This window comes from Centrocercus urophasianus, unplaced genomic scaffold, assembly GCF_019232065.1.
Source record: "Centrocercus urophasianus isolate 14NV4802_14NV808 unplaced genomic scaffold, USGS_Curo_1.0 seq_16, whole genome shotgun sequence".
Classification (NCBI taxonomy): domain Eukaryota; kingdom Metazoa; phylum Chordata; class Aves; order Galliformes; family Phasianidae; genus Centrocercus; species Centrocercus urophasianus.
In genome coordinates, this window is record NW_024884711.1 from 7,856,768 (window position 1) to 7,878,953 (window position 22,186).

At 38.7% G+C, this 22,186-nt stretch overlaps 1 protein-coding gene across 4 annotated transcripts in view; it reads right to left on the reverse strand.

Moving 5' to 3' along the window:
- Positions 1-22,186, reverse strand: part of ANO10 (anoctamin 10) — a 113,402-nt gene that overhangs the window by 22,037 nt on the left and 69,179 nt on the right. For 3 of the 4 annotated variants that reach the window (XR_006168517.1, XM_042816954.1, XM_042816955.1), the window contains exon 12: positions 19,809-19,925. Coding sequence is in view for 3 of the 4 variants with exons in the window: in XM_042816954.1 (XP_042672888.1) it covers positions 19,809-19,925 (117 nt within the window). In the remaining variant the exon portion in view is untranslated. Of the gene's footprint in view, positions 1-10,485; positions 10,542-19,808; positions 19,926-22,186 lie in introns of all 4 variants that reach the window. The other variant, XM_042816956.1, reaches the window with a different exon arrangement.

Below are 22,186 nucleotides of genomic sequence, written 5' to 3' on the forward strand. Positions count from 1 at the left end.
ATAGAACAGCCTTTCTTCTGCACAAATAATCAGAAAGGCCATTTGCACATTGGAAAAATAAACTTCTTGCTGTTTTTACAAAACAGCATATAATGAATTAACTACACACTGGACAACAGGAATCTAAGACATTCCCCACACTACCCAAGCAGGAAGTTATGTGCTAGTTAAGCTCTGACATGCCCTCTGACCCCAACTATCTTGCTTTGAACACAAAGCCTCTCGCATCATTCAAATTTTGAGCCTTGCTACTTTTCCATGTTAGACTTCAAATGCAGCAGAAATACTGTGGACATGATGCACCACAAGAGAATGAGAGGATAGGCAACATTCACATGCTGTCACAGACATTCAGGTTTAAAAAAAAAAAAAAATCCTTCATAAACAACCAGCAGGCCTCATTTACTCCAACTAATGTACTCCCTCTTCTGCTTACACACAGAAAAACCCTCATGCTAATGCTTCTCTAACCTTCTTTTACTCATTTTTCTTTGTTTCATCACTTCACACTTCGATTGTTTCATAATTCAGCTGCTGTTCACTGAGATGGGCTACAGCAGATTTGCTGGCAGGCTGAACTACGTGCTGTTCTGTACAGAGTGGAATTTTCCCCAGTCCTCTCCAGAAGTAAATCAGATTTAAAGAGGAAATGCAATGAATGCATCTTGCAGGTCCATTCCAAGCACTTTCTAACATATCATCCTGCTCTAAGTTTCTCAGTTCTCTAAATACTTGCTCTCCCCTCAGGTTTGTTCTTACGTTTTCAAAACATTTTGCAAACACAACAAATCTCCCCTTCTAGGAGGGCTCTTACCAGATAACCAGCAGTTTCACGCTGAGGCTGCATGTGAATAACAAGATGCAGAGTCTAAATACTTCTTTGCTCATCCAGCACACTCAGAGTTTACATATGCCCTGTTGCCTCATGCTAGACAGGAACAGACTTTCAAGAAGGTAGATGGTAAATATGCATATTAACAAAACACTTCTGACAACTGCAATTATTAATGGGTAGCTTAGCTTTCTCCCTTCAGTGCCTGTCCACATGATCATTCACACTGTCACAGACTCAAAGCAGCACCCTCCCACACATTCATACTCAATTAGGACTTAGATTTGAGTCTGTCAGCTGAACAGCTTACACAGGACTGCCACAAACACCTTTAGATTTTGGATGTCTCTTAAACAAAAGAGTTGGTAACAGTGGTGAACAACAGGGTTATTTTTCCCATTTCAGGGCTACAGTAGAATTTCCTGAGGGTATGTGGCTAAGTGCAGGTCAGCAGCTCTTTGCAAATTGTGATGCCTTGCTATCCAGTTAGTCTCCCTAGTGACAGGTTTATACTGAGTATAATTACCTCCAATAACCAAAACATAAAAAAAAAAAAAGTCAAGCTCAAGCGTTCCAAGCAGCTGGGCACCCACAGTGTAATGAGCAGCGGGACAAGCAAACATCACACATCACCGTGCTGCTTGAGTTGACAAGATGCATTTCCACAAAACAAACATTAATTATTCTTTGAAGCTCAAAATAGCGTCTGAATTTCAGTCCTGGCTAATAACTGCCTACCAAAACATGCAGCTTCCACAGTGAGAGTGTGTCTCTTCAAAGCCACCTGAGTCAGATGTCCAAAGTGCAGGGGCCACGAACAGACCATGCTTTATGCTTTGAGCTGCTGGCCCACTTCAACAGGAATCATCCATTTGCAGAAGTCTGAAGGATAGTAACTACCTTATCATCTCTGAAAATCAGTGAGTTGAAAATCAGAGAAATAACCAGGAGCCTATCACTGAAATTGTAACTCAATTCCTTCTACCATGCGGTAAGTGGCTGCCAGATGTTTAATCAAGCCGTACGTACAGCTGCATGTAGACAGAACATAAATCCCGAGGAAACCAGGCTTCATTAGTTCCTGCTACTCATAAGCAGATTGTGGAAACATGAGTACATGAAACTGAAAAGCTCAGCATACATGAAACCAGGCCCACTTCCTTCACGGTATCTGCCCTGTACACACTTGAGAAAAATATTTTCATTCCCCTCCCTGGTAACAACCTGTGTTTATCAGTTCTGTTATTTTCACTTGTCTCCTAGCATACAGGTATTGAATTTTCTTTTTTTTTTTTCTTTTTTTTTTTTCCTTTCTTTTTAGATGCATCTGGAAAAGGCTGCATGCAAAACAACTTTTCTCCTTTTTTTTTTTATCTCTGAATGAAAGTCAGTGTTCAATGAATCATATCATAGAATCATAGAATGGCCTGAAAAGGACCACAATACTCATCTAGTTCCAACCCCCTGCTATGTGCAGGTCACCAACCAGCAGACCAGGCTGCCCAGAGTCACATCCAGCTTGGCCCTGAATGCCTCCAAGGATGGGGCATCCACAGCCTCCTCGGGCAACCTGTTCCAGTGCCTCACCACCGTCTGTGTGAAAAACTTCCTCCTAATATCTAACCTAAATCACCCTTGTCTCAGTTTAAAACCATTGCCCCTTTTCCTATCACTATCCACCCTCATAAACAGCCATTCCCTCTCCTGTTTATATGCTCCCTTCAAGTGAGAGCAAGTAAAAGAAAGAAAGTTTAGAACATTTGAACAAACGAAAGCAAACATACGACAGAAGGAAACTGTCAGCAGCATCAACAAAAAACAGAGTAACTACAGCTTACTGCTTTGATAAACTTGAAATCACTCATGCTTTATAGAAATTTCGCTCTCCAAGGAGCCAGAAGAATAATATCTGCCATGGCAACCGAACAGAGCAGTCTTCTGGCACCTTCTGAATGAGCGTTTAGGAGATTAATTCAATACTGCGAATGATGAAAGGGCTCTTGAGATCCATAACTGTCTCCCACAAATTACCCTTATTGTACAACTGGATGTTTAGAACAGATTGCACATTATCTATATTGAACTAGAGCTTTCACAGCAAATTTATACGAAATAGATTAAGCCCACATGATGTGTCACACTATTTTCACCCACTCTTTTCAGCGCATTTACAAAAATGGGTATTTTATTAAATGGATCGCTGCCGTTTTGCAGGATTTATTTTTAAGTTCATTTATATTTAGAAGCCACCATAAACCTTTTCACTACACAATTTTGAAATTTCTGAAACAGGAAAGTATAAAAAGCTACAAATCACAATGCAGTACCTACACACAGCAGAAAGAATATCACATAAGTAAGCATTATAATATTTTAAGCATTTCACGTTCCATGTATATAGTAAATTGATGATAAACTTTGGTAATAATTACGCATCTTCCTACTCAAACCGCTTTATTTCCAGCAAATGCAGCACCTGACGGGCATGAGACAGTCCACTGATGACAAGCAGTTCTTAGAGAGCATTTTAGAAGAGTATATTAAACATCCAGCTGCGTCATCACAGTCTAAATTACTATGGAATCTAGCCTCCCAGGATTAAAGTAATTTAGTATTTTGTTTACTGATTCCCTTATACTGCAAACAATCATTCTGTACAACATACAAAATGGAAGAAACTTGCAGTAAAAGAGGTTTTACAGTGCAAATGCATTTACAAACGATTTCAGCATAAGAGATCTAGTCAGCTAGCTTTAGGAATGCAAAAGCACACGTTGTCTCCTCTGAGACCACTCTAACAAGATCTTCTCTGCAGCACAGCAGCAGCAAACACATGGTACTTCACTGCTGTATTAAATGAGTATCTTTCCAATCATTTGCAGTTATAAGTACCTAGACTACTATGGAGGAGATAAACCTAAATATCAGTCTTATATAAGTTACTCAAGATTAACACTAATAAATGGAATTAATTCTGCCTTGCGTTTGGCAGTTGCATCACTCAACATAATAGTAAAAGGCTCTTCACTGAATGCAGGTGTTGTCATTCTCGTGATCTCTACTAACTTCTTGTACTTTGTTACATAATAATTCTTGCTAACTACTACTTACAATGCTTTAAGATTTTATTAATGAATAAAATACTAGATTTGTAAAGTGGAGAGTCTAAAAAACAGGATAAACTAAAATAAAGTTAGCACACACAATTCTTAAAGCAGCACTGAAAGGAAGATTTGTGAAGGCCATGCATCATTTGCAGTGTGCAACTTCCACTGTGCATCTCTTAATCTGCTACATTATTTCTAAAAACCTCAGATTTGGCTTTTGATTTCATTATTTTATCTTATTTTGGCAAAATCTACACCTCCAGAACTCAGCATACATTGGAGAAACAACACAAAATTAGCAAGCACAGTTACAGTTTTGAAAATGCAAGACTTAACGTAGTCCGACCATATACTCACAGATGAGACAACTCTTAGTTTACACTAAGTACAGATGATGTTTCCTAAGGAATTGTGTATCTGAAATAGCAAATGTAATTCAAGAAGTAACAGTTAGGTTCTAAGCAGGAAGTATTTGCTAGCCACAGAACAGCAAAAATGGAAAGAACTTTAAGTAAAGCAGCCTCACTCACTGAGTATCATCTAACTTACCAGAGACAGGAATACTGAAGAGGAATGGAAGAAAAGAAAGGAAAAACTAAAGTGCAACCCTACACGCTGATCCAGAGCACAGAGAGCAGAAAGCATGGTTTGGCAAGTCCCTTCAATTTGCTACTTCTTTGTTCTGTCCCACTCTAAAATCACTATACACTATTAACAAAGCCTTCAGTCCCCAGTTTGGGTTTGGTGAATAAGGCTGGTAAGTTTTAGGTCTGTTTAAAACACCAAATGTTTTGAAAGAAAACCTCACAGGAATAAAATCTGTGGGCTACATCTCCCAGGAGCACAAGGCTTTTCAATTTAATGGAGCTGGGCTGAAGACTTTTGTGCTTTTCAACTTGTAAAAAGTAATGAAGTGAAACAGATTTGTACATTTCTTCGCACTCAATGGGAAAGCTGCACAGGTTTTACTACCTATATTTCAGAAAACAATTGAGGCTTTCAAAGTCATTACAACAATTGCTCTCACAGATGCATAGCTGCTGATTAATAAAGCTCTGAAACAAACCACTATTTTCTGTTTAAAAAGAATTAAATAGGTTACAATTTCAAGTTAATAATTCTATGGAATTACGAACTGTAATTTGAGAATTCTATCGTGTAGGATTTGCAGAAGTACTTACACTATCTAGCAAATCACTTCTTCCCGATAGCACCGCCTCGGTACTGTTATTACCCAAACCTACTGTTTGCTTTACAAACAAGATACAGAAATATAAAAACATGTTAAGAACTCTAACGCGTGCATTCACAAAATAAAATGCCTAATTAAATAGCAAAGAATCATCTGCAAACATGTAACCTGTACCAACAACAAATTCTTTTCTTCCCATGGTAGTTGAATCTTTTCTGCCTCAGTCTTTATACCTGCGTTCATTCCTTTCTCTCTACACTAAAAACAGCAACAAAACAAACCATAAGATCCCACTAATATGTCATTGTTAACCAATCCAGTTTGTCCCCTCAACTATATTGTAATTCTCTTTGCCTTCTTGTTCCTATGCATGAAACTAAACATTTTCTGACTTACAAAATCGCTATGATCTAGTTTTCATCCACCCTCTCCATTACGGCACAGGAAAGCAACTCTTCTCATCCCTTTACCAGAGAAATGCCATGTTTGCTAGCAACTTTTTGCCTCAAAGACTGTTGTTCTTTCATGTTGCCACACTGACATCAATAATTCTTCATAAGCATTTGTAAACTGTACTGAAAAAAAAAAAAATCACTTTGGATGTATAAAGGGCATTGCACAAAACCATGATCAGGTATGAGTGAGTAATCACACGTCACCACGATGATGCTTTCCTAAGGGGCTGAAAGCTGCTCATTAGAACTAAAGGTAATTAAATCTGCCAAAATACCTGATTTTTCACTACATCATCCGGAGTCTAAATTTTGCTTATATCTTTCTTATATTGTACTTAAATGTATTTGAAAACGTTAGAGAAACTTAGCTATAGATATCACCCCTTGTCCAGTAGCAGAGTGAGAAGTTAAGCATGCAGCACTAACTGTAGACACTGATTCTGAGTGGGCAATATACTTTTAAGAAATGAGTTTCTCCCAACTGAGTGAAGATGTACTGAAAACTACACAGCACGTTATGAAAGTCATCCAGATATTCTGAATGAATGTAAAATTTATCTTTAGTAAGCTGCTCTCAGAAGCTTTGTCACTTAAGCATCTTCCACGTCCTCAGTTTGATAACTGAGCGTTGCCTTGGAAACAAAGACTACTGTCTATCCTTTTCATTTAAAGGAATTTAGTCTATTTGAAGTCAAATTTCCAACTGCTAATTCTTTACCTGTCACAGGTATAAAAGTTTTAAGAGTAGAACCAGAGGAGTTTGTTCATAATAACTGTTCTGCTTTCTTAGTTCCATTCTTCTAAAAATGTACCTTTTTTTAAAAAAAATTATTTCCACCACTCTTAGTAAACTCTATTCTTGTGTACTACTGCTCTGCAAGAAACTCAATCATGCACTTTCCTTCTGTGTAAAAGGGTGATTACGATAATAGAGGAAGCAAACAGTGAAAACTGAAAAACCTTTATGTACAAACAATCAAATACATAGATAAAAATAATTGTGATCCTAGCGTTCTTTAAATTCAACCAAGATATTTATTAAGTAATTAAAAATTAACAAAAAACCACAACTAAACAAACAGGATAAACAAAAACCTCTGCTCTCTATTTTTAAGCACGTGTGTTTGTTTAGATAAAAGGACACAAGATGAGGTGTACCACTTAAAGACATTCCACTCAACTATACCAGTTACGTCACATTATTTAAATGCAGCTTAATAAAAGACACAAAGAGACACCACCAAGCAGGATCTTTGATAGGGACAATATATTTTCTGAAGCTCAAATTCAGCCTTGTGTTAATAAGCCCCTTATTCACGCTTTGATAAACTGTGACAGATCTCATTTTGTCCCTCACTTGGTCAAAATATAAGGCTTTTCATTTTCAAGCAGAATTTATCTTATGGACCAAAGTCTTAGCTAGTGTCTACCAGTGAAGATGTTCACACTTTGGCCTAAGGCACTCATCTCCAGATTCTCTGCATGCACATAACAGAAAGGAGGTCTATGTTCTGGCATACATCAATTGCAACTCAAAGTTTTGTTCCTTGGCTGAATTATCTTTCACAGGAATCTCTTTTTTTCTGCTCACCTTCCTCAGTAACTAGCTTATCTAAAGTAAAATCTCCCACTGTACCTATATAATTTTTAGTGTGCATACAGAGGAGAGGATTTTTCTTTCCTTTATTTGCTTTCACTAGAGACTGTACTTACATTTTACTTTCAATTTTGCTGCGTTAGTCAAATGCTAGTGCTGTGTAAATATATGCTCCTTCTTGTAACAGTTTTATACTGTTAAAACAGCTTTTCTTCTTCTCAAACAAGAGTATCTTAAATTTCTGCATCTCACTTCAACAATTTAGGATGTATGGCAAGGATCTGTACACATGGATACAGCAGGCATCACGACTGTCCTTAGACAGTACAGAAATACTGTCCATCACACAACAGACAAAGCAGCTGGCACCTTGAGAGCACAAAAATGCAACAATTTCATCCAATAGCACGCATCTTCTTAAAGCAATAAGAATCTCAAGCTTACTGCAGCTGTACAACAATGCTTCTGTTGTTATTGAGCCATGTTTGGAAAATGGCATTATCCTCCCTCACAGTGTTTACAGATTCACACTACTCCTGTAGGTTGTTGTGTTTTGGTTTTTTGAGTTGAGTAGTGACAAAGCACAACCACATAGCATTCAATCATCACCCAGGCTTCAGAAACCATGGTTTCTACTCAGCTGTTTAAAAAAAATTCAGTGGCTGGGCCTGCTCACATCTGCATTCCCTATTCCCCATCAGTGAAATTAAACCAGTCCCCACTTTAATATTTCAGGGCTTAACAGATTCAAATATACAAAAGAAATTCTCACAACCAGCCTAGCCTTTCTAATCAAACAGCACAACCTTCTACCATACAGTAAAACCTTATTTCCACATAAGCATTTGCAGCATCGAGGACATAAATTGCATATATACCCAGAGGGGGAATAATGAATATTTTTTTAAAAAAAAAAAAAAAAAAAAAAAAGCCTGAAATAATAAATAGAAGTCCAATAAAAGAGCCTCAGAATGATTCAGTAACACAATTACTACCAAAATTGTCACTGACAGGCTGATTCAGTATCACCAAAACACAACAGTAAAGGACATTAAGGATGTAATTAACATGTGTGCATACAGGTTATGGATAAGGACAAGTATACGGGCACAGGATTCAGCATATTAGGAAACGTTATGCACTTCAAATAGGCACAGGAGAATTCAGAGTTAACACAATTCAGCAGATGAAGGCAGGAATCACTCCATTTTTTTACTATGAAGACACTGTAATTGCTTGATTTTGGTATCTGTGTAAAATTAAAGAACAAATGAAGCACATCTTACAGGCACCTTTCCTGTCACTCTTCCACCTCCCCTCAACTTTCAGTTCCAGGTTTGAACATTCACACTTTTGTTTTCACTATGCTTTCTTTTCAAGCCAGAACACTCTGTTCTCATTGAAACGAAGGCCTCCACAGCGGAGTATTTTGAGTGCTCTAACCAAAATGTGCGTATAATGAGGGTAAAGTAAATGCAGTTTAATCCATTTGAGAGGCTGGGAGATGCTATTGAAATACTGAGCATTACGATGAGTGAACAGCACAGTTCAGAAAGGGTTCTTTTCTTCCTTAGTTCTTTGTTTGAATCCTAATAAAATCAATATAAACAAACTACCTAGCAGAGCAAGGCTAGCATGGGTACTTAAATGACTTTTTTCAGACCATTTCTTTTCCTGGATTAATTCCATTGTCACCATGTGTGGAGCTATTGAACATTCATAGTGGCAAACAAATGGATGTTTTCAAAATACTCACTCTATAGGGACTAGATGTGCCTAGCAGCTGATGAGAGTTCAGGGTGAACTGCAACAAGGCAAAGAGTGCATTTATTACATCAGGTTTGTGAAACTCGCTGCCTTACAGCCTGATGGTGTCTTTCCCATGGAGGCTATAAACATTAAGTACAACAAAGAAATGCAAAACCAAGAACACTGAGAGAGTCTGCACACCAAAATGAATCAGCAAAAGAATCCCTTAAGAATAAATTAGAACAGTCAGAATAAGACAAAAAAAAGTGGTACAAAATATGACAGATTAGAGCAAGAAGGAGAGAAGACCATTTTAATACCTAATAACCCCATAAACTACATTTATTTTATAGTCACGTACTCTTTGTCAGTAACAGTCTGCCAGCAGATCAACGACAGAACCAGAACATGTAGCGAATGCTACTACCCCTTGTTAATCTACAAACTAAATGCCAAAGAAACATTATTTGCTTCGTACTTTTTTTTTAAAGTAACATTGAATGGATTTTGCTGTGATACACTTGACAATGGTATGGCTGCTCTTAAGTCCCAGCTCCGGAAGGAATAACCAGTTGCCCACTTCTTCAGCAATTAGGGATCAGAAAGTTGCACAACTCTGAAGAGGCAAAGAATTAGGGTGCATCATAGGATACATGCAGACAACACGTCCTGAAGAACAACCCATTACTAGTATGGCAGGTACATTATTTCTCTTCCCCAAACAATTGCACGTTATCGTGTGGACCAGAGGTGTGCGAGAAATGTTCCATTTAAACAGCACAGAGACTGTGGGCTGGTTTCACAGGGCAATCATCCTGGACACGAGAAGTCAGAACAGATTTAAGTTTTTTTCCTTGAGGAGAAAACTCAGTTTGTATTATGCTAACAAAGCAAAAGAGAAGGTGCTTAGAAACCAGGAAATGTGCAAGTTCCATGGCACTGAAGGAGGAAAGCAGACTGCAGAAACTCCTCCAAAATGTTTCTCCATGAAGTTAATGGGAAGCTACGATTGCTTCAGCAACAGCCAAAAACTGCTCAAACAGCAGATGTTTGCCAGAGGATATTGGTTTTAACATTAGACTGCCAACAGAAAGAGCTGCCTTCATTTTACTTTGCAAGGTAGTCTGCATAATTTTTTTCTTTTTTTGATTGACAAGAAGTTCTGAGCTATAGCTGAACTGACCCCAGCTCCGACAATGGGCTGCGTTAACCCAACTGTCACATGCTGGACACAACAATACTGGTGTGAATGCAATCGTGCGAAGCAGTGTCCAGCAGGGCAATGTGGCTGCAGGCTGGACCTATAGCAGAGCACTAGCACAGTTTGCACCAGGGACATTGAGCCTCAGGCACATCCTGTTTGCTCAGGAATTTCAAGGCTTGTATGATTGCAGGATACAACATCCAAAAGATCTCTGTAATAAAAAAAGCATTTCATCTAGTTTGACAGGATGTTTGACAGGTACGAAGGCTTCAGCTTAGCATGGTATTGAACACCCTCAAGTCCAAAGCAAAGCATTTCCAGACAGAGAGGAAGGGATTCTGCTCCTGACCTGTTTGTTTGGTAAGTGACCACCACGGTTCTCCATTAGTACTTGGCCTCTGGAACCTGAAGATACAAGAGGATGTCACTTCTGTATGCACTGGTGCTCGACAAGACTGGGATAGAAATATTTTCTGTAAAGATCCCATGCCATGAGTGTCCCACCTCCCTGACTTTTCAAAGATATTTTAAGACAAGGCCAGAGGTAAGAAGAGAATGTTTTTGCATATTCAGTTCCTATCACTCCAGCAGTTTCAGGAGAAGAGAACATCTTGTAGAGCTATCACCTGTTACCACTACTGAATACAGTGATCTTGGCCATTTAACTTGTAACAGAAATTAGATCTGGCACACTGTCAAGAAGGTGCTGCTATCTGACCAAAGACTGAGAGTCATGTTCATTATCATCAAACACCTTTTGCTCTTGCACTTAAATAATGATGAATCAAAAAAGGCTTCAGCAGATTTTCCTCACCTTTGCTTTTCTCCCCCTAGAGAAATATCCATTCTCCTCCCTATAAGTGAACTCTAGTTAAATCTTCACATTTTGCTAACAGTATAAAAAAGCTAACAAAAGCTGAGGTACAATTCTTTTTGGCAAATTAAAAGCAAAGAAATGTTTCATACATCTGTACAAGAACAATGGTCCCTTTTGGCTGGGCTTAAAAACTCCTCACCATTTCAAACAATACTGAGAAAATTCCCCTGCTAGATGAGGTTCTACAGATGGGTTGCTCTTTTAAACTGACTCAAGAAATTAATTGAATGTTATCTTGACCGATTTTGTTGTTCTTCCAGGCCACTCATTTCTTTGGAACATACACGTTCCTCTCATGTAAAGCTGCTGGTCCTGCTGTGGAAAGATTCAGATGCACACGTGCTCACCATGCCGGCTTCAGGCAAGCGGCAGCTCATCCCAGAGGAGCAGCAGTGACCCGAGCGCCAGGCAGCCCTTATGTAACGGGCTTATGCACCTTATGTAACTTCCCCACGCTGACAGCCCAGCATCTCCTCCCAGCAGCTCCTGCTTTCCAGTCCTGGCATTACCTGCCTTTTAAGGAGGAATCTTAGAAAACAACCTATTGCCACCCCCTGGCCTCCCCAGACTACCTATGTTGACGGCATCGCACCAGCTAGCAGCAGGAAGACTCTACTGCTATAGGTCCAGCTAGCAGCAGGAGCTCTCCACTTTTTAGATGTTTTCATATATACCCCTGCAAATACATTCAAAGTCACAAATTATTCTTCCTGACTGATATCCATGCACAAGAATAAGATACTCTGCTCTTAGGAATGTGTTCTATTTGGCTTTTCTAGACTGTTTTTACAGCACACAAAGGTTAATTTTTTCAGCTGTGTTTGGTTAGAATTCTTTATAGCTTTCAGAAAACAGAATATGTAAAAGTAGTCATTCAGAAAACTGCAACAGTAAATTATTTGAAAGCACACATTCTGATTAACAGAAGTATTAACTCCTAGCACATTCTTACAACAGAACACCCTCCTTTTGCACCACTATTATTATATTTATATTGGCAGAACACAAAAACTATTTAGCTGGAGTGTGTCCAAAAACACTGCACGGAGGATGCAAGATAATTCAACCCAAAAAAAGCTAAGAGGCTTTAGCACTAAAACAGACTCTGAAATGTTGTATCTTAGTGCAATAGTTCTGCCCTGAAAGCTGCCCACTATGATTGCTGTTTGCTGGTAAACATTATGCATGCAATACAAAAGCAGATGGAGGGTAACTTCTAAATGCACCTATTCCAGAAAAAAGTGGCTCCCTGTAATCAGTTGCATTTTTTCAAAGATTGCATACTGTGACTATAAAGAGGTTGCTAAAAAGATAAAGGAATACAGTAGTTAAAAGGGAAAGATGTAACAAGCATTATGCAGAAAGGATTGATACAACACTTCCTTCCACTATAAAGTTACTGGAGTTTGGAAGGTGGACCTTTAAGTGTTCCAGTCCCAGGTGATAATCATGACTTCAGGTTTAATGTCTTCTTCTGGTGTTTTTTGTTGTTGTTCTACAAAGAAGCTGAAGGTCATTTGTTATGCTGTGCCATGATCTGAATACAGGCCGCGAGCTCAGCCACCACCACCAACTTCTGCCTATCTCATCTCACTGTAAACAACAAACTCAAAATTCAGACTTCTCAGGATTTCTGATAGATTTACTTAAATGTGGACACCTGCCTGGCTCCTGCTGTGTTAGCAGAATAGTATTACGGTCTCCAAGCAAGAGGATTCTTTGAATCACTTCACATCATTTGGCCATTTATACACATAGGAAAAGGGGAGCTGAGTTAGCTAAAACCCTGAAGCACGTTTTAATTGTCTTAAAGCAAATTTGCAAGCAGCATTAGAAAGTTAAAAGTAAATCAGGCAGTAATATTTCTCACAAAACCCATTTTAAAAAATCATGGAAATTTGAATTCACAGATTCCAGAAGTCAAAAAAGACCTCAATGATAATTCAGCCCAACATCTCCTGTCATATGTAAAAGCTAATGAATTTTTCCACCAAATCTGACTAGAATATGCTAAGTCAGCTGCAAGTAATCAACCCATGTCCTTCACACCAAGAATAATGAGTTGCAGCACTTCTTGCCAAAGGACACTGCGGATGCTAAAGCTAAAAACGGTTCAAAAGGAGAAAGCACAACATCATGGAATAGAAAACCATTGAAGATTCCTACATACAAAGGAACTGATTAGGCCTAGAGAACTAGAATTAAAGATCACTGAAAGGTTGGAACTTTTAGTAAGATGCACAACATCTGCTTGCCATGTTTTCCTGTTCTTTCCTAGGCATCTGTAGCTAGGTAGATACAGCATGCCATCTCTGATAAAGGGTTGCTTTGTCCTTAATACAGCAATTCCTCATGCACTCCATTTCTAATCTGGTCTAGCATTCATCTGTTTTCACAGATCCAAAGATGTACCTGCTTTATGAATGAATGCATGCAATCTCTAATAACAGTCACTGGGCCACACTATGCTTTCCTCAAGGAAGAACCCCAAGCCAAGCCAAAACCCTAATGCAGTATGTTACTCAGCTATGGGGCCTGAGTAGCTGCTATGGGACAGTAATTTGACTAAGGGCCAGCCCTTTGCATGGCTTAGTAGGCAGGTGTCCCAGTAGGACAAGACCTCAAGAGTCAAGAGTCTTTCAAAGCCTGAGAGCTCTTGCAAGGCAACCTTATTTTTTGATGTTTTTGTCTAGCACTGGAGAATAGCAAGCAACAATTCCACCTAATTCAACTAGATGAGAAGGCTTAATGTACTTGATATTTTTTATGCCTGGTTGTTTTGCACATGTATGGCACAACTTAAAGAAAAAAAAAAGTTATGGATGGCCTACCTGTTCAAACACAGCACCCTCTAACCTACATGCTTATGCCAACAAAATAAACTGCAAAATGGGGAAATATAGAATGAATATAACTGCTCACCTTCATCTTGTCATCTGAAAATCATCTCTCTCAATGTATTTTCAACTACATAAACTTTCAGGTGCTGGGGGAAGGTGCAGAATTAGATTCCAGAAGGTGAGAAAAGCAATGGCCCATTTAAACACCTTTATGAAGAACTCACATTGAAAGTCTGAAAAAATATCTGCTTAAGGGCTGCTCACACATACAAAATACATGCAACTTAAGTCATACATATAACTTATTATTCATGGGGATTATGCAATCAAAACAAAATTTACACATACAATATAATGCTATTCTTCTTATGCTATTCAGATGAGAAAATACATTCCACTTCACAACAAATGAAGTCAATGCATACATAGAAAAATCTTGCCTACTTGTCATACCTATTAGCCACCACATTGAGGTGGCAGATACAGATCAGAGTGCTATTTTTCATGCAACAAAAACTATAAATATTCAAGGCCCCACCAGCAAACACAGAGATACCCAGTGTTCAAAATGAATAAAACCCAATGGCCGCATTGGCAATATCCATCATATTTGAAACTTCCTCTTAGAGCTGCCATGATCAGTGTGTACAGCATGTGCAAAGACTGTCATAGAGCAAGTGTCATCACTAGCAACACACTGACACCCTTTCCCTTCCCTCTCTTTAAGGAATTCTGTGGACTGCTTTCCAGCTAGTCTCAAAAAGAAAATCTGAAATTTCGACACGAGATCTCATTTTGTCTCTTGCTGTACTCCTTTGCCTTCTCAATATATGGTGCATCCATTATTGAAAAGCCTGCAACTGCAGACATGTGAACGTCCTTTAGAAAACTGGTTAACAGAGTTCTTGAAATCAAATCTCACCGTGCACTCTCATTTATATGGAAAATGGAAAAACCTCTTCCCTTGTATTCAAGCCAGTTCACATACAATTGGGAACCCCTCTGGGTTCTGAAACTACAAGAATGCTGCGGTTACATCAGGCTTTCAGCAGGAACAACCTTAACCTAGATTTATCCTATCCCCTTACTCCAGGTTTCCTTGTTGAGATCATCTGGGCTGACAGGCAAAAAGAGATAACTGAAGTGATTGATACTCATTCCAGCACCAGGCTCTAGCTCAGACTTGAAAAAGCTCAAGTGAGCCACCTTTCCAGAGTGACTTAACTGTTACAGAACCAATGGACAGTTTCATCCTTGGCAACAGTCACAGAGAATGAAGGGATTGTTGGAAAAGATGAAGCTAGAGAAGCTCAGAACTAGGAAGACTTGGTACAATTTCACTTCTAGATGAAAAGCCGTAACAGAGAACACAAAAACTTCTTGTCCCAAATTAATTATGGACTTCTGATTTTGTATTATTCTCTTTCAAGGACCACCATTCTGGTTTTGCTGACACTTTGATATTAAAAGTATTTTCCAAAGAAAAGACCAGCACTAAGGTATTGATATTCAAAACATAGATACATTGCCAAAATTGTTTGAACACAGCTCACACTCCTGTAGGGTGTAAGACTTCCAATGTTTAAAGAGCTGTGTATGAAAATATAATTAATCTTGCATTACATTTGCATTATATCCCTGCAGCTACCAAACACATGCAAATGGCACATTAAGAAATGTTTGGAGGCATTCTGACTACTCACTAGGGAAAAATCGCATTTGCAAAGTTAAATTAACAAGTTCAGGCTCTAAAAAAAACAAACCCAAACCAGCAAACAACAATTATTAGTAACAGTTCTATTTTCACATCCACTGTAAGTTACATTTGGTTGCAAAAACCAGTGGGGCCTTTAAAAGAAAGCAGTCACGAAGCTGGAAAAATTGAGACTCCGTTTCTTCAAAAAATACCATTTTTAAGGCTCGCTTTGTTGTTTTATTTTTTGGTTAAAAAACATAAAGCAGGTGCTTTATTTCATCCCAGTCTGTTTTAACTTTAATTCATCAAATCCACCATTTTACCCGAAACTTCATCAGGCTTTCCAACAGGCTTTCTGATAGGTGCCTTCCAAACTCTTGATGAGCTGAATGAACTCTTTTCAGTCACCTCTCCTGACTGACTGCTTGTGTTCGCTCAGCAGTGCCAAGAAGCGCAGAATAAGCTTCTGCTTTTTGGATCAGCAGCGTTTTGAGGGCAGCCCTGAAGCTACAGATCATCCTTTTCTGAGCCCTCTAATTCCAGTAACCGTAACACTGAATGAGGCAGTAGTCCATTGAGTTTGTTGCTGCTTTACAAAAAAAACTGCCTCCAGTTCCCATTTTGCAGAATAAAATAGCAGGATGTTTAGCACTCACAACTCACACTCTCCCAGTGTTAAAGGATTAAAAATGGTTCCCATTCTCCTCCTCCCAGAAAAAAAAAAAAAAAAAAGGACATTTCTGTGACTCACTGACAGTTCAAGCAGCTCTGTTGGCCCATCACAGCCACAGCCTCATTCTGAGACACATGACATGCTTATGACGCTTCCTAAAGTGGAAAACCTCTGCCAGAACAGCTTTCTGAAGAGGTACAACAGGCAAGCATAAGGGTCTTCTTGCACTGGGAAACATCCAAGTTAGCAGTATTTCTGTGGTTTGTTCTGGGCTACAGAAAGCTGTGCTCACAGACACTTAAGGCCAGTGGCCAGAGGGCCAGCACTTTCAACTTCGGTGTATTCCCTTGAGAAAAGATGTGATTAGCACTAGTGTGAACCTTTCCCAGGGGAAACAGCAAGGTCTAGCCACTGCTGTCAACAAGAACAACACTCAGCAGTTAGTAGAGCTGCCACAGTGCAACGAATTGCAAAGGTAAAGCATTGAAACTGCAATTTTTATTGGAGCGAATAGTAACTCTCACATGCGATACCTGTAAAAGCAGGGTGATAAAGCTGAGGCACTCCATACAACTGCACCTGGGCAGACAGCAGGCCCCCGCCTATTCTCTCATCATCCCTTCCAAACAGAAAAGCTAGTTCATGCACTGTCATGTTTTAAAGAAGTCTCTGGTCAGAGATGATGCTGTGATCAGTCACAATTTCTTCTGGATTTTGTATTTCCTGGAAAGGGGACTGAGACCACCGGGCTCACTTTCAGGAAAGGGATGACACTGCTGGGGAAATCTTAGTGAACGTCACACACCTACCCTTGCTTTAGAAATGTTGTTATTATTTGTTATGTTGGAAATCATTAGGAGCACTACAAACACAGTCTAAAGCACTGAAGTAACTCCTTGTGGAGATTCAGAACACTGTAGAACATTAAGCAGTTATAAGCAGGTGGTATGACTGCCATGGAAGATACTGCATAAAAAAGCTTTCAGAACTGAGCAGTAGCTGCTTTCACTTTGTGAAAAGATACACCATTCCTCACTATTTAAAAGATTACTTTTTCCTGAAAAAACAGCAATATTAAAAAGATACTTCAGAGTTCTTTCTGTATTTCATGCTCAGAAAGTAACCGAGCGTGAAAGTGACACAAACAATTATTCTGCTTCAATTTATTTCTCATTTGATTTGCCTGGGTACACTGAACTCTTTTGTCTACTCATTAAACTTCAACCTGTCCAGAAGCCAAAACACTTATGTAGCTTTCAATGTTACTAGAACATTGCTCTAAAAATGCTAGCTGTACAGTTCTCATACTAGTTTTACAGCACTGAGACTAACCCTACAAATATGGTCATTCCTGAACCACCCAAGAATGAACCCAGTGTTCTCTTGCTGCTTGCAGCACACCACTATTTGGTCTCTTCCTTAAAATAGCAATTAGACCAAATAACATAGCATGCTTCTGCTCTTGCAAGAAATAGATGCAACAGAACTGAGTACAGCTGTAAAGCATGTACTTTACAGGGAGAAGGGAGAAGGTCTTGTGCAGGTCTAACCCTCCTTTAGAGTTAGTTAGCTTCCTTCCAGTGCACTATGTGATGTTATGATGTGGAATACCAATAACCAAAAATCATAAAACCATGACAATGAGGGATCACGATGTTTACCACAGTAGCTGACGGTGACCATTTCTCATAGCTCAGCATCCAAGCTTCCTTCCAAGTGACAAAAACAGCAGACAGAATTTTAGGGATTGCAATCAGGATTGCTCCTGCTCCTCTTCCAGCAATCTCACACCACAGTCTCCCAAATCTGCTGCTGAAGTGCTAAGTTTACTCTCTGCTTTACCCTTCCCTCCCCCCCAAAAAGTAAGAGTATAACCAGCCTGAAGGTCAAATGGGAAACCTGAAACAAATTTCACAGTGGAGCACATTCCCCAGTTTTGATTTAAAAGTTTCAAGGATTTTGTCTGACACTGACCACAAACACTGAAAGTATCAAAAATATTTTCAAAATAAATCAAATTACTACAAACTATTCAACAGTCTCAACATAAACTGCATGAAGAAACGTTTAAGAGAAGCATTTCAGAACTACCTAAAAACCTTTCTTATTGACAGTTTGGAAAGAACTTTGAAATAGCAGTGCTCGTACTCCCATGTAAAATGTTGGTGTTTTGTTGATGTTGTTTTTGAATTACAGCATTTTTCATCATATAGGAGTTAACAAGCTTTAATGATTACCATTAGTCTCTATCAGTGAGCTGGAACACTGTACTCCCTGAAATCCTTTTCAAAGAGACACTGAGTCTTTATAAGGATTTGAACACAGAACAGTTACAGTTCAACTACACCAGGCAGAAAGCAATTATCTTAGCATTAATGAACATCTGAAAGTGCTCACCCTGCCTAAAGTTAAGGATCCCAAACATAATCAATACAACAGCTCAAAGCAGCTGCATTAGGTTCCCTCTCTAAACACTACATACGGAGCTTAATAATTTATTTTGGCATCTTAGAGATTTACAGTCTGATATTGTTAGCATCCTTCTAATAGCTATATCCCAAGACAGAGGGGTCTAAAGGCTTTGGAAAAACAAACAAACAAAAGAACAGAGATCACTTTTTAATGTAAAGCTCGCGTGGAAAAACACAATGATATGTGAGTCTGGATAGCATTAAGAGTGTTACACACTTCCAGAACAGTATATAAACCAGTTTCTCAGCAACATGACACCACAGCACATTTACCTCAGACTTGTATGTCTGTTGTTTTAAACAGGTATTCCTGTTTGCTGATTTTTTCTGTGTTTAAAGTACCTACCGAGGCACCTAAAAACCAGCCAATATTCTTCCTGAATTCTGCAAGAAGTCTGAAAGTAATAGATGAAAACTGCCAGGCTTCTGGTTCTTACTGAAATTCAGATTAAGCCCTGACTGCTGACATATATACTCATGTTGAAAGAGACTCAGTATATATTCCAGTTGGAATGTCATAATCAAAGGTGACTGTCTTCACTTGAGCTTAAGGTTCCTGTGGATGACCTAGTTTTGCCTGCTTACAAAATGAAATCAGAGAAATAACTGAAATTGAATTGTGGCCCTGCTCCTTTTAATATCATCTAAAAAGCACAGAAGATCCACGACTAGCTCCTGGAAACCTCACACCGAAGTACTAGAAAAAAGAAAACTGTCAAGCATTACATTCAACTGTAATCTAGATTTTATTTGTTATGGCTGATTATGAAAGACATTGCTGACCTCAACAGCGATGTTCCACCACCACACAAGAATTGGATTTTTATAACTAGAAAAGGCAGGACACTGTTTTCAGACTTGGTTTGCCCAGAACTATGAGATCATTTTGTCACAAGCTTCTACGTTAGACATTCCAGTTCTACACAAATACCACAGATCAGAGGTTACACAGCAGCACCTGGAGCACACAGACAAAGGATATGCTTAATACAGCACTAAAGGAGTCTCAGCATCCCAGGATTTACGTATTTATTCACCTAAAACTAAAGCAGAATCTCTCTCATTTTGCTCTCCCTCAGGCCACCAAAGCTTCTATATAGGTCGGTAGTTCTTACCTGTTGTTTGAGAGCCTCTAGTGATTCAAATTCCAATTTGGCCAGCTTTATCTGTATCTCTCTTGGTTTATCAGGAATTACAAACGCCATGACAAACTTTATTGCCAGTAGCAAGTGCTGGAAAAAAAGAAAAAGATAGAAAAAATATTATTCCGCAGAGCTTGAAGCTCAAAGTGCAAACTTTTGGAAGTGTTTGTAATAGATGTAAAAACATTTGTTGTGACAAGTACATAGATAACATACAATAACCACATCTAGCCTCAGCTACTCCATGTTTTTTCTATTTACATTCATTCACAATCTGAATATGAACATACATTGTTTAGTTTTTAAAGAAATGCTATTTTCACTGCATTCTCTAAGTTTCTAATTTAATTTTGTATTTGTTATCCCAGTAAAACTGGTAGCTCTTAAAATTTTTTTTGGTGCACAGAAACTGAATTACAGCACACAGTACATAGTGATTTATGTACATGTGTATGTAATACATTTATATACACAGGACAGTAATATATCATCAGTGAGAACCTCAGCACAGACTAAGAGGTTAATGAAGCATTTAAAGTGCCTGCTGTGTAATGCAATGTGTAATACCATATTATTTAGAATGCCACATCAACAGCAAAACACTTTTCTACTTGCATAGAAGTTTTCTTCCCCCACTCAGCTTAATGGTCTCCCAACAAAAATGCTGCAGCTAACCCTTAAAAACTCTTTTTTTTTTTTTTTTTTTAATAGGAGGAAAAAAAATGTGTTTTCATCTATTTCAGCATATGAAGAGCATTGCTGTGTTATCAACTGAACAACACCCAGAAAGCAGAACTCCAAAGCTTTTTTGGTGTGTTTGTTTGGTTTGCTTTGGCAATGTACCTGTTATCTGCAGCTTTTGACATTCTCTGCCAGAAAAGTCAATTTTCATTCTAGCACAATTGATAGCCTTTAAACAGCCCTAAATATAAAAGCAGAGCTTTCAATTCAGAAAGCCTTCAAGCCACACAGTAGAAATACAAATGGGGAAAAGTTCTTATTTTGCTTGTCCTGTGCCCTCCAAATGACTGGATTAGATGGACAAAGCTCTATTAGTTATAAATTGCTCAGAACCAAGTGGGATGTCCTAGTGCACAAGGTTGTGACCTCAGCAAACTAAGTGGAACTTAGTAAAGAGCAGCAGCTGTTGTCTGGTAACAACTTTAAGAAATATACAGACTCCCAAAGTGTCTCCTGCTGTTCTTACTTACTAAGTAGGAGTAAAATGAATAAAACTGGGAAGGTGACTGGCAGAAATTAAGAACGTTGGTCACTGGACTCATACAATCCCTTGAAAAGAAAACATACCTATTTTTATTAGCAGTTTATATTGCATTTTGGAATTGCTAACTGACAGGAAATGCAAATAGTTATCCAAGAGAAATTGAAGAAAAAGTAGGGAGATGAGTAGTTGTATTCATTTTATCCTCCTATTTTGTAGTGATTTTTTAATACTGTTATATATTAATTCCCATAAATCAGATCAGGAAAAGGAGCCATCTGCTTTTGAAGAAAAAATGCCTTATGTGAACAGAATAAATCACCAGAACAGACAGCGAAATTATCCTTCATAGTGAAACGTTGTATTAACACTCATAGGGATGTATGATAGGGAGACAACACTATTTTATCCAAAGTTGTTACACAGTTAGTGTAAATGTATCCATCTAATACTAAAATCACTTCACAGAGCTGATTTTGGCATCTTTTTAAACCAGGTCACAAAGCCAACTGCTATTTCTCACTGCAGCCATCAGAAACCAGCGCTGCTTCCAAGAACATGCCCTTCATAACAATTTCAAGAGGACTATTTCACTATGAGCAAAACCCAGGATAACATTAACACAAGCTGTAAGCTCCCTGATGCCAGCAGCACAGTCCACCCCACCCCCTCCATTTTGCAATCTGCCAAATGGGCACAGAGAGAAACAGCAAGAGTCTGTCCCTCTTGGAAAACTCAGTGCCATCAAACTCTGTGGTCTTGTGCCACGTGCTTCCAGAGCTGGAGGAACTACTCCGTTGTGGCAGCTACTGACAAGAGAAGTAGCAGCAGCTGTGTTTTGCAGCAACGTGTCCCCAACCCTCTCTCTTCTAAAACAGAAAATGCAAATTAGGGGTAAATTCATGGAATTTTGAAGAGCTGATTCGATTTCTACAGTGGTCTGACTGCAGCGAGTCCTGTCAAAATCTACTCAACTGGAGGAAAAAGAAAAGGAAAAAAATAAAAGGGAAAAAGAGAGCAAAAGCAGTAGTTGCATGGCTGGTTACTCAATGCAGTGCAAAGTCAGCTGGGAAATACTTCAAGAAAATTTTGTAACAAAATCCAACAACATCCCTTTCCTTTTTTTTTT